This window comes from Erpetoichthys calabaricus, chromosome 3 (assembly GCF_900747795.2).
Source record: "Erpetoichthys calabaricus chromosome 3, fErpCal1.3, whole genome shotgun sequence".
NCBI lineage: Eukaryota > Metazoa > Chordata > Cladistia > Polypteriformes > Polypteridae > Erpetoichthys > Erpetoichthys calabaricus.
Window position 1 is genome coordinate 107,444,646 of NC_041396.2, and position 12,934 is coordinate 107,457,579.

The 12,934-nt window shown below is 40.3% G+C and overlaps 1 protein-coding gene across 1 annotated transcript; it reads left to right on the forward strand.

The window, feature by feature from the left end:
* Positions 1 to 5,231: 5,231 nt before the first annotated feature.
* Positions 5,232 to 6,671, forward strand: LOC114649323 (tigger transposable element-derived protein 1-like; the record flags this gene model as incomplete). Its single annotated transcript, XM_028798828.1, is given in 4 exon segments — positions 5,232 to 5,683; positions 5,685 to 6,142; positions 6,145 to 6,193; positions 6,344 to 6,671. Coding segments are annotated over 4 exon segments (1,287 nt in total), but the record flags the coding sequence as incomplete, so codon positions are not given.
* Positions 6,672 to 12,934: the final 6,263 nt, after the last annotated feature.

Consider the following 12,934-nt stretch of genomic DNA (forward strand, 5'->3'; position numbering starts at 1 on the left):
TGATGCTTTCACAGGTAAGCTAGTTATTCTTTTGCCAGATATTGATGGCCTATTACTTTGGCCAGATGCAAGGGAGGGAGGTACTGAACTTTTCTTCTGTGATGGCTTCCAGTCTTTGTGAAACTGGTCTCTGTGAAATGAAGTTTATAAACATATTTTCAAAATGCTTATGCACATACAAATAAATAAAAACAGTATTACTCTCACACACACACACACACACACACACACATATATATATAGAAATAAAAACTGGTTTGCTTATACGCATACAGATAAATAAGAAAATTAGAAAAGAGGAAAACGTTACAATTGTTGATCTCACCAGAAAGCTTTGCACAACAGTGACTGCAGGCAGCAGAATCCAAACTTAAGGCATTTTATTGTCTTCCAAATATGTCATACTAGCCAACCCGCGGTGTAGCATACGCCGCATAATTATGTATTGATGGGTGACCACTTCCTGAACGACACAGTTGTCAGTACTTGTAGTCACAGTTGAGAAACACTTTTTAAATGTCTTTTAAGCACAGGGGAAACAATGAACATGTGAAACATCCGTAATGTAATAAGCCACCAAGAAAAGTAAAATTGCAACAATGGTATCTACAAAAGTTAAAACAAATTCGAGCCCTGTGTATTTTTTAACTGCCTTGTGGGGCTGTAGTAGTGTTGCTGCTTTGCGGTAAGGAGACTCTGGAAGATTGTGTGTTGGCTTCCCGGTTCCTTCCTGTGTGGATAGTGCTTTGAATACTGAGAACACCGCTATATCAATGTAACTAAGTATTATTATTCCTATGTGTCCATCTCGCGCGGGCGCGTGCGTCTGTCTGTCTGTCTGTCTGTCTGTCTGTGTGTGTGTGTGTGTGTGTGTGTGTGTGTGTGTCACACACTCTCGCTGCACGTGGTCCTGTAGGCAAACACCACAAAAATAATATATTGATAGCTGAACACTTCTGGAAAGATACAGTTGTCTAAAAGGAGAGAAAAAAATGAACATTTGCAAAATCCATAACGGTGCTTTCAGTAAGTACAATGCACACGCGTTTAATTTGTCGGCCAGTTTTTGCCAGCCGACCGACGTCGCACGGTCATTCAGCGATTCAGTTCCGAGACAAACATGCCTCTTCTTACCTGGTCCTCCCCCGTCCACCTTCGTTCTCTAAGCTTACACACCCCCTGGTCATGTGCCCGCTTGCAAGAGCAACTCACGGAGACCCGCCCACCAACATTAAGACCATGGCGTAGTTGAGAAACACTTTTTTAATGTCTTTTAAGCACAGGGGAAACAATGTACATGTGAAACATCCGTAATGTAATAAGCCACCAAGAAAAGTAACATGCTATGCTATGCTATGCACAGAAGTGAAAACAAATTCAAGCCCGGTGTATTTTTTAACTGCTTTGTGGGGCTGTAGTAGTGTTGCTGGTTTACAGTAAGGAGACTCTGGAAGATTGTGTGTTCGCTTCCCGGTTCCTTCCTGTGTGGATAGCACTTTGAATACTGAGAACACCGGTATATCAATGTAACGAAGTATTATTATTCTTATGTGTCCATCGCGCTCTCTCTCCCGCGCGCGCGCTGCACGTGGTCCTGCAGGCAAACGCCGCAAAAATAATATATTGATTGCTGAACACTTCCGGAAAGACACAGTTGTCTAAAAGGAGGGAAAAAAATGAACATTTGCAAAATCCGTAACGCTGCTTTCAGTAAGTACAATGCACACGCGTTTAATTTGTCGGCCAGTTTTTGCCAGCCCACCGTCGTCGCACGGTCATTCAGCGATTCAGTTTTGCGACAAACATGCCTCTTCTTACCTGGTCCTCCCCCCTCCACCCTCGTTCTCTAAGCTTACACACCCCCTGGTCATGTGCCCGCTCGCAAGAGCAACTCACGGAGCCCCGGCCACCAACTTTAAGACCATTGGATAAAGCAGGTGAGACGCTAATGAAACAGAGGCACAGGGCTTATTGATTTTTAAAGACTGCTTCCTTCATTGTGTTTTGAGAGGGAAACATACAATTGTCCGTGACTTACAATTGGAGGACCGCCGACGTTAATGAAACAGAGGCACAGGGCGTATTGGTTTTTAAAGACTGCTTACTTCATTGTGTTTTAACCTCAGTTGTAAAGGATTGTTTTAAGGATCCCATGGGATACCCCTCGCACACCGTTTTACACGCTGCATATGGCGATTCACCTCTGCGAGAAACATGCCTCTATGAACAGTCAACGTGGCTCGGAGGTGCATGTGGCCTCTACGACAGACGAATATAAATGACGCCGTTTTTCTGTGTCGTCGCGTCCGAGTTGGTGGGCGTGGCTCTGCGAGTTGTCGTCGCATCCAATGGTCTTAGAGTTGGTGGGCGTGGCTCCTTCCTGCGTGCGCCATGGGTGTCTTACTTGTCGGCGGCTTAGTGAATCCACGCCCCTTCCGGCGTGCTTTCCATGGTTGGCTACTTGTCTTCTGGCTTAGTGAATTATATATATAGATGCTCTTAACCACCCTGATGGAACAGAAGTGTCTAAGGTTCCTGGATCAGAAGAGAATTTTACTTTACAATCATTCAAAGACGCAAGTGGAAAGCCTAGGCTAACAGGAAACAGGCTAACATTTTTCATTTGTTCAGTGAATGACCAATCATTTAGTGTCAATAAAAGAGAAAAAATAAACCATATTTATAACTTTATACATATGCATATTGTGGCGGACAGCTGGGGGTCCTGCCCAGTTGGGATGCCTGAAGGGATCGGGAGAGGAGCAATACCTTCCCTGGGCCATGAGAGGGCATTTCCCCTGGTTTGCGTGGCGACCACAGAGCTTGGAAGCTCATCCCTGTTGGGGCCCGTGGTCACCGCCAGGGGGCGCACAGACAATTATGGAGCCCTGGAAGGCAGCACTTCCGCCACACTAGGAAGTGCTGCCAGAAGAAGATCAGGAAGCACCTGGAGCACATCCAGGTGACGTATAAAAGAGGCCGCCTCACTCCACTCTGGGAGCCGGAGTCGATTGGAAAAGGATGGAGCTTGCGAGTGAGGAGTTGGAGGCGGCAGAGAGAAGAAGAAGGAAGTCTAAAGGACTGTTATTAGTGATTGATGCACTGTTGTTGTGTTGTGCAGGTGCAGAGAAGAATAAAACGTGTGTATTTTGGGGCATTCTGTGTCTGCCTATTTGTGTCCGAATATTCCACAAAATATTTCAGCAAATCAAATACAACACATAGTTTATTTCATTAAACTGTGCATAAATGTAGCATAATTTATATAATAAATATACAGTGTGGATTACTCATTTACTTTGAACTATTTAATTTTGAAGAACAAGGTGATGACACTGACAATGAAGTTATTATTCAAACAAGATGGAGTATGAGTAGAGAGAACTTAGAAGACATCTTGGTACATTTTTAAATAATATTCTGTATGTGTTCATTAAACGTACCATGTGAATCCATCTCTCCCTCCATTTCATATCCTGTTTATCTACTTCAGGGTTGTGGGAAGCATTGGAAACAGGGTAGGAATGGATTGCCAATAAATTTTTTATGGCCGTACAAATAAAATAGAAATAATGGAGAGCATTTTTTCCATCTGCCATTACATCAGACTTTGACAAGAAAGGAATCTAATCCTAAAAAAAAAGTAATATAGGAAACTTGAGTTTTAACTTGTTTGTCATTGGTTCTACAACTCTGTTCAGTAAGGCTTTCCTCAACCTTGAAAACGTTCCAGATGACACTGTCATACATTCAGTTAACAAATCCCCAAAATACTTGTTTTGTAACATTTTTTAAACTACAGTAGGCCATCATAATAAGATGTAAAACATTTTAAGTAAATGTTAAATGTTTTATGATCATATTTCTTGATGCTTGACTGTATTTGTACCTCTAAATTAAATAGTAGTAAATTTGTTAGAAAAATGTAGCAAAACACTGCATTCAATAAACAAATGTGCTTTTTATTTTTCAGCTCCCTTTAGTGAGAAACATTGAGACAAATTAACCACAAAAACACCTGCAAGTTTGTCATCCATGGCTGGGTCTCAGTGCTACAAGTTAGAATATAAAAAAATCTGAATTTCATCAATTTTTGTTTCATCATTGATTTTCCTCCCTATTTACTGAAATATTTGTAATGTATAATTTTTACCATAACACAGCAACTACACAGGGCTGATACATTAGAAAAAAGGCTTATTGTTTTGGTGCAATAAATGAATTAAACTAGTTGTCCCCAAGTTACGGACATCCAACATACGAATAACTCATACTTACGAACAGGGCAGCAGCTGCCCCTTCATCTGTCTGGGGGATGCAACGCAGGCTCCTCAGTAACTGCTGCTCCATCATCTTCAGCCTGAGGATGCTGCAAGTGGTGGCTGGATGGAGGCTGGAGGGGTGTGGTTTCGCTGCTTGCACAGTGTAGTGTCCCTCGGGCAGCTATGGTTAATGAATTGGGCGGTGGGGACCGCACCCCATTCATTCTCAGTGGGCGGCTGGGTGCACGGCAAGCGGTGACCCGGGATCCATAGTTACCAGGGCCGCAGCTACCGCTCATGTGCAGGATGGAGACTTGATGGGGTGGAGGGGGGCGGTTCGCTGCCCGCCCACCACGCCGCTGCAGCCACTGCTCCTGACTGGACGGAGGCTGGATAGGGTGGAGGGGGGCATTTCACTGCCTGCCCACCGCACAGCCTTTCTGTGTCCTTCGAACGGCTGCCCCATTCGTTCTGGGTGGGCGGCTGGTGATACTGCAAGCGGTGACCCGGTTGTGGCTGAACTGAGGCCATTGAGTGTGAATGGGGCAGCGGGGGGCAGCATTGTAGTGTGCCTCAGGTGGCTGCCTGTTGCATGGGGGCAGTTTTGGGCGATTCACTACCTGCATTTGGCCGCACCCTGTTCAATCTCGGTGGGCTGACGCTGCAGGCAGCATACTGTATGCAAGTGGAGGTGACTGTGTGGTGGGCAGGAGGTGAACCGCCCCTCGCCGCCCCTATTAATTCTCAATAGCAAGCCTGCTTGTACATACATAGCAGGAAGTTGTCTCTCGTCAGTACACCAGATGTGCTGACAAGGGGTGCCTTCCTACTGTGAGAGCGTGCACAGTGCTGTGCAGAAGAGCTCATCTTAACCTTTTGTCTTCACCCTTCAACAATGTCTCTGAAACATAAATCTGATGCAAGTGCTGGTGATATAATAAAGAAGAGACCACCATGGAAAATAAGGTAGAAATAATAAAAAGGTCAGAGAGAGTTGAAACTCCATCATTCATTGGCAGAGCACTTGGTTATAGTCGGTCAACAATCAGAACAATTTTAAAAGATAAAGGCAGAATAATGGAGCATGTGCAAGACCATACTCCAAAGAATGCTACAATAATTACCAAGCAACACAGTGGTTTAATTATTGAGATGGAAAGGCTGTTGATAATTTGGATTGAAGACCAAAATCAGTGTAATATACCTATCAGTCTTTCTTTGGTGCAAGAAGAGGCTCAAAGCCTTTTTAATGATTTAAAAGCTGTTCGCACAGCATGTGAAGGTGACTACAATGAAGAATTTGTGGCAAGTAGGGGTTGGTTCAAACGCTTTAAAGAAAGAGCAAATTTGCATAATTTTAAAATTCAAGGTGAAGCAGCGAGTGCCAATGTATGTGCTGCAAGTGATTTTCCCAAGATATTGGAAGATTATTAGTGATGAGAGAGGTTTTTTGCCAGACCAAATATTTTATGCAGACGAAACTGGCTTGTTCTGGAAAAAAATGCCTGATAGGATTTCCAAAGAGGAAAAAGGTGCACCAGGACATAAGGTATCAAAGGATAGGTTGACTTTATTAGTTGGGGGTAATGCACCTGGGGATTTCAAGCTCAAGCCTTTGCTAGTGCATCACTCCCTAAATCCGAGGGCACTATGTAATGTCACTAAGGTACCTCTTCCTGTTATTTGGATGGCAAATAAAAAGGTTTGGGTCACAGTTGCTGTCTTTCAAGAATGGTTTTTAAACCATTTTATCACTGCTGTTGAACGTTATTGTTTGGGCAAAAACATTCCTTTCAAAATTCTCCTTCTCCTTGACAATGCCCCTGGACATCCAAACACTTTAGATGACATGCACCCCAATGTAAAGGTGGTGTTTCTACCCCCAACACTACATCAATACTTCAGCCAATGGATCAGGGAGTCATAGCCTCCTTTAGATAGATAGATAGATAGATAGATAGATAGATAGATAGATAGATAGATAGATAGATAGATAGATAGATAGATAGATAGATAGATAGATAGATAGATAGATAGATAGATAGATAGATAGATAGATACTTTATTAATCCCAATGGGAAATTCAAGGCCTATTATTTACGGAGGACATTCTCACAAACTGCCAGGGCTACTCAAAATGATGAGATGACCTTAAGGGAGTTCTGGAAGAGTTATAACACTTATGATGCCATTAAAAATATTGCTGACGCTTGGGTTGAAGTGAAAGAGACAAATATGAAAGGTGTTTGGAAAAAATTGTGCCCCCAATTCACACAAGAATTTCTGGGGTTTACAGATGATGAAATCACCAAAACCAGGCAAGCTGTGGTTGCTATTGGAAATCAGCTGCAGCTGGACATCAGTGAAAATGATACCATAGAATTTCTCAACTCCATGGCAAAGAACTAACCAATGAAGACTTTATGGAACTAGAACAGCAGATGATAGCATTCAGTGAAAAAAGCCAGGACCTAGGGACTCCAATAAAAAAGTTTTCTACAAAAAGAGTTAGCTGATGCATTTCGTCTCATCGAAGCAGGAATGGCAAAGTTACAGGAGCAAGATCCTGATACAGAGAAGTTCACCAAAATTTACTGAACAGTTACCAAAGGCCTGAAATGCTACAAGGCTATTTATGATGAGAAAAAGAAAAGCTCCGTGCATATCTCCCTTGATGCCTACTTTAAGAGACCAGTCCCATCCTCTTCATCAAGTCCATCAAGTTCTACCAACATTGTTTAAGGCTGTACTGTATTTGAAAATGTTTAAGCATTTACTGTGCATGCACAGAAAGGTAAAAATAAATAAAATGTTGAGACAAACATCTGTCCAAATTGCATTTATTAAAATAATGTACCTGTTCCAACTTACATACAAATTCAACTTAAGAATAAACCTACAGTCCTTATCTCATACGTAACCCGGGGACTGCCTGTACTCTTTTTATGTTGTTACAGTGACATTTGATTAAAGAATTACAGAGATACCCTGTGAAGTTCTGAATGCTGGGATATGTCAGTACTCGATTGAAGAGTGGTGGGGATGAAAGTCCCCTTTGAAGATTCTCGGAGGGGTTCAGGTGGTCAAAAGTTTCCTAAAAAGAGGTGCTGGTACTGTAAAACGTTGATCATCGTCGTAAGACAGCGGAAGACACCCCTGTGATGGTTCACATAAAAGTTGAAATTGGAAGAGGTGACTAGTAGCCCACTTCAAGCATTGGTTATAATGGAGTACATTTTTTTTGTAAACATCCTTATAAAAACCCCACCTAGGTAATATTTCAGCAGTGATTTTATATGACACATTTTATAATTACATTTTTGCTGTCCAATCATTTTGTATTGTTCAATTAAAATCATGAAAGTTTACAGTACAATTAAACTTAAACTTCAAACTGTAATGATACAAGAATTTAAAATAAACTTATGTATTACTAACTATTATTAGTCACATACAGATTATTCACATGCATAAATATTGCAGGCTTAATGAATTATTAAGCAAATACTGTCCTTAACTGTAGCTTTTTTTTCTTCTTCTTCTTTGGTTTAAAAATCCATCAGTTGATGTGAAAGCCATTTGTTCTGACATGGCCATGCAAATACTACCTACTAAAGTTTCAGGATTCAATATAACCAGTGGAGATGTTTGGGAGAGAGCTCTGTCTTCATTTAAAAGTTTATTGTATCATCTAACTTAAACAATGCTAGTGAAGTTTACAGATGATTTTGGTGTTATTGTATATGGAATTGATGGAGGTGGTCCAGAAAGAGAATTTCTATAGATGTTGGGACATCCATTCCTTTCTAGGAGATGAACTATGACCTTGGATTAGGAGATACTAATTATTAATCCTGGTTGTGTCAACAAAGAGAAAGGCACATCCTAAGAAGCAGAGTTCCAAAAGGGCCAGGAGATTAAATCAAGATAATCTAAGACTTAATCGAGTTGAGGTCAAAACCAGGAAAGCAACCAACCAAATTACTAAGACCAATACACAATTCAGAAGCATAGTCACTAAACCAGCAAAGACTGTGAGTATTATATAACAAAAAGAACACTTTTTATACACTCACATTTTCATTTAACTATGCAGAAACTCATAGATACACACCGCTTCAAACTTGTGATGACAGCATGATGGCAGTGACAACGATAGCACAGCCACAATCATATGGTAAGAATGGCGGTGTGTGTGTGTCTCTATATATGATTGACAAAATGGCTGCATAGTAATATCACCAAATAATGATGCCAAAATATAGCAATGTCAATGTGAAAATAAAAATACCAAAAAAATAACAAATGGATTCTGCACAGTCCAAAATCCTAGAATTTAACCATTGCGCTTGGGAGACAGTTTATGGGTCTGAATACATGTACATGTACAACATATTCCCGCCAGACCAAGGGTTGGTACTGCCCTTTCTCATCTTTCTCTGTAGACCGGCCGATGAACCCTTATCTTAAAACCACTTCCGGTCCTCAGGAGCCAGCCAACATCACTTCCGCTCCTCAAGACCCCACCTCCATCCGATGTAATTTCTGGTTCCCAGAATTCCATCATCCCATTACGTAAATTCCGGTTTATCAGCTATATACAGTATATAGCATCCATTTTTCATTTACTTCAGTTCTGTTTTGAGTGCATGTCTATAAAGACATATCAAACAAATCTTTTTCCAAGAATACAGGATGGATCCCCAAACCTTTCCCTTTGTTTCATGTGTTCTTTTACACCATGTAACATTATTTTTTGTTATAGCACCAGGTGTTGCATGTTGGTCAGACATATGAGTAGGAATTTCACCGTAACACTAAGATACAAACCACTGTAGTGTGTGCTTGTGATCAAATCAGGGGTGGAAGAAGAGAACGCCATTTAGAAACAGTATAGATGAAATGCTCAGGTGGCCAAATTGGATAATGTGCAGTTCCAGATTAAAAATTGCAAGCAAGAGGTGATAGTAAGACGCACTCATGGCAAAGTTGCTTACCCAGTTTAACACTAGAATTACCAGAGCCTACGAAAAAACTCGTAAATCCGTCCCACCTTAAATCGCGTCTTAGATCCGTTTGCACCTCTCCGCCAGAGTCCTTTGTCATCTAAATGTGCTGATAAACAAAAGCTACTAGCAGCCAGCTATTCCATCCCCCCACCGACTTAGAACGAATTTCTCCTAGCTCATGGCTTGCCTTGATTTGATTATGTGGGATTGAAGTGGAGTTTTAGAGTAGAAATAATATAGTGTTATTTGGAATACACGCATTTCATGTGTGTTCTGTTCCGTTCAGTAGTCTGTGCAAACACATTTTTAAAACAGAAACGTTTTTCATAATCTAATAGTAAATGACAAAATGTAGGCATAAACTATATAACGTATGAAGCCTGAAGTCCATGTATCAAAGAAACACTATCACAAAAGGTACAAATAACAGAACACGTGCGCTGTTATTCAAAAATATAACTGCACAAAAAAAAAAAGCCGCATTACCATGCCACATTGACACTCTTACTGCAACCGCCGCGGTGGCGTAATGGTATCAGCTTCTGACTGGGAGTCAGAGGGTGGCGAGTTCGATCCTGCACGGCTCCACTTCGAGAAGTGAACTGCTCTTATTCTTACAATTTTAGAATAACAACATAAATTTGATTTCAGTCTGTAACAGCCGGTGTAACTTATGATACTGGTAAAGGTTAGCTTTTTTTTTTTTTTTTAATTCACTTTTCATTCTCGCAGTCGCATTCAGAATCAATCCATACAACCCCATCTGACATAAAGATGCGCTATAGGTCTGCAGTGTACCACGATGCATACTACCGCCCTCCCCCCCCCCAAAAGGGTTCTGACACACAAACGCTGGCGAAGCTGCCTTCTTCGTATCTCACCGTCACTTGAAATCAGCAGTTCTTAGCTGCTTATCAATCCATACAACCCCATCTGACACAGCTGTTTTCACATAAATAAAAGTGTACTTTTATTCAAGACTATAACTGAAGAATAAAGAAAGCAAGTTACAGTTGGTGGTTGATATGACAGCTTGCGTGGTGCAATGCTAAGAACTGCTGATTTCAAGTGACGGTGAGATACGAAGAAGGCAGCTTCGCCAGCGTTTGTGTGTCAGAACCCTTTTGGGGGGGGGGGGGCAGTAGTATGCATCGTGGTACACTGCAGACCTATAGCGCGTCTTTATGTCAGATGGGGTTGTATGGATTGATTCTGAATGCGACTGCGAGAATGAAAAGTGAATTAAAAAAAAAAAAAAAGCTAACCTTTACCAGTATCATAAGTTACACCGGCTGTTAAAGACTGAAATCAAATTTATGTTGTTATTCTAAAATTGTAAGAATAAGAGCAGTTCACTTCTCGAAGTGGAGCCGTGCAGGATCGAACTCGCCACCCTCTGACTCCCAGTCAGAAGCTGATACCATTACGCCACCGCGGCGGTTGCAGTAAGAGTGTCAATGTGGCATGGTAACGCGGCTTTTTTTTTTTGTACAGTTATATTTTTGAATAACAGCGCACGTGTTCTCTTATTTGTACCTTTTGTGAAAGTGTTTATTTGATATATGGACTTCAGGCTTCATACGTTATATAGTTTATGCCTACATTTTGTCATTTACTATTAGAATATGAAAAACGTTTCTGTTTTAAAAATGTGTTTGCACAGACTACTGAACGGAACAGAACACACATGAAATGCGTGTATTCCAAATAACACTATATTATTTCTACTCTAAAACTCCACTTCAATCCCACATAATCAAATCAAGGCAAGCCATGAGCTAGGAGAAATTCGTTCTAAGTCGGTGGGGGGATGGAATAGCTGGCTGCTAGTAGCTTTTGTTTATCAGCACATTTAGATGACAAAGGACTCTGGCGGAGAGGTGCAAACGGATCTAAGACGCGATTTAAGGTGGGACGGATTTACGAGTTTTTTCGTAGGCTCTGGTAATTCTAGTGTTAAATCAATTTAGTGATCCTTACTCTGGTGTGATAGAACGTGCAGCAAACGCCTTGGGAATACTGTGACTCACTGGTGGAAATAGATATGGATGTGGTGTTTGCTCGTGAAGGCCTCTAGAAAGTTTATCTTTACAGTTCAGTCCTTCATAGGTTTAAGAAACAGTAATGTGGAAGTAATTATGGGCTAACAACCTGTAAGCGATGACAAGAAGGGCTTAGGTGTAATTGAAGCTGTGTGACAAACAAGTGGAAAAAAAATCAGGCATACTTAATAGCATTTTATTGACTTTGAGAAGTCACAGTTTGAAGGAGTTTTATTAACAAATACCTCAGTTTTGCCTGACATTATAGCTTTAACACTACAGCAGATGTGTCAACAGTTTGTGATAGCAAGAGAAGTGTAGATAAGCACTGCGTCTTTCTCTTCGCCCTTTCTAGAAGGTGCTATGTTCATTGTACTAAAACTTTATGGATACATATTCATCTTATGCATTAACAAGGAATGTGCCAATCTTGGTCTGAAAGTATTTTTTCATTACATTGTGATTCCAACCTCATAATTGCTTTTGGTTAAGTTCAAGGTTAAGCAATGACTGGATGAATGAATTGTATATTGTAGTAGTCATACAATATTGTCACAACTGCAGAGTACAGTGAAATTATTTCTCATATGTCTAACTAACATGCAAGAGGTTTCCACTCTCTGGTGTTACGATAAACAAGAATGTTACATACATTCATCAATTTATTTGACACCAACAACACAATTCAAGTAAACTGATGTGCTTTACACGTAGAGAGAGGGTGACTAGACAATGGAATGATGGGGGAATATACCACACGAGAAAAGCCTATGGACACATGGTCTTGTTTTAGATAGTAACTGCATTTTTTTATCTAAAAAGTAATTACACAATAGATGGGAATATCATTTTGTCTACTTTTAGGATTTGCCAGAGATGAGTATTACGTTATCTTCAGACATTTTGTAGAATAAAACTGGTAAAACAAAAGTTTCACTATCTATGCAAGATTTGACATATCCAGGCATTAAGAATGTGTTTCCAATTTTTTTGACTAACAAAGTGTCATTGCATCAGTACTGGAAATTTTGTAAAAACATCAAAAATGGTGTTGAAAATAAAGTACAAAGTCCTACAAATGAAGTTTAATGGAAATTAGTATTTAAAAACAGATAAAGTCATCCACATATTTAGTCCTGAGGAATATCATGGCAAAACACAACCCAGTCCTCCTTTTGGCAGGATGTCTTCATAACATCAAAGAAACTGGAAAGAAAGAGAGTTGGGAAATTTTTTTTTAAATTATAAGAGTTTAAAAATGTATCTAAATATGCTGAGCAATATGCTGACACATTTATTGTATACAATATGTTACATGACATTCAGAAATATATATTTTTAAAAATTCAAGTTGTATACCGCTCAGATTGTATACTGTTTGTAACATGACATTAAGAAATATATATTTTAATATATTCTAAAAAGATTGTCAATCCAGCTTCAGAAAATTACAGAAAATCCATTACCATTTGAATCTTATTTGTGCTTCAGTACACAAAGGCTCAGCGCAGAGCTGATTGAAAGCATTTTCAGAATTGAATTTAGTGAGGCAGGTAGCAACAAGAGACATGAAGAAGGAAGGACAGGATCTTACTGGGCAGATTATCTACTAGATATTGAA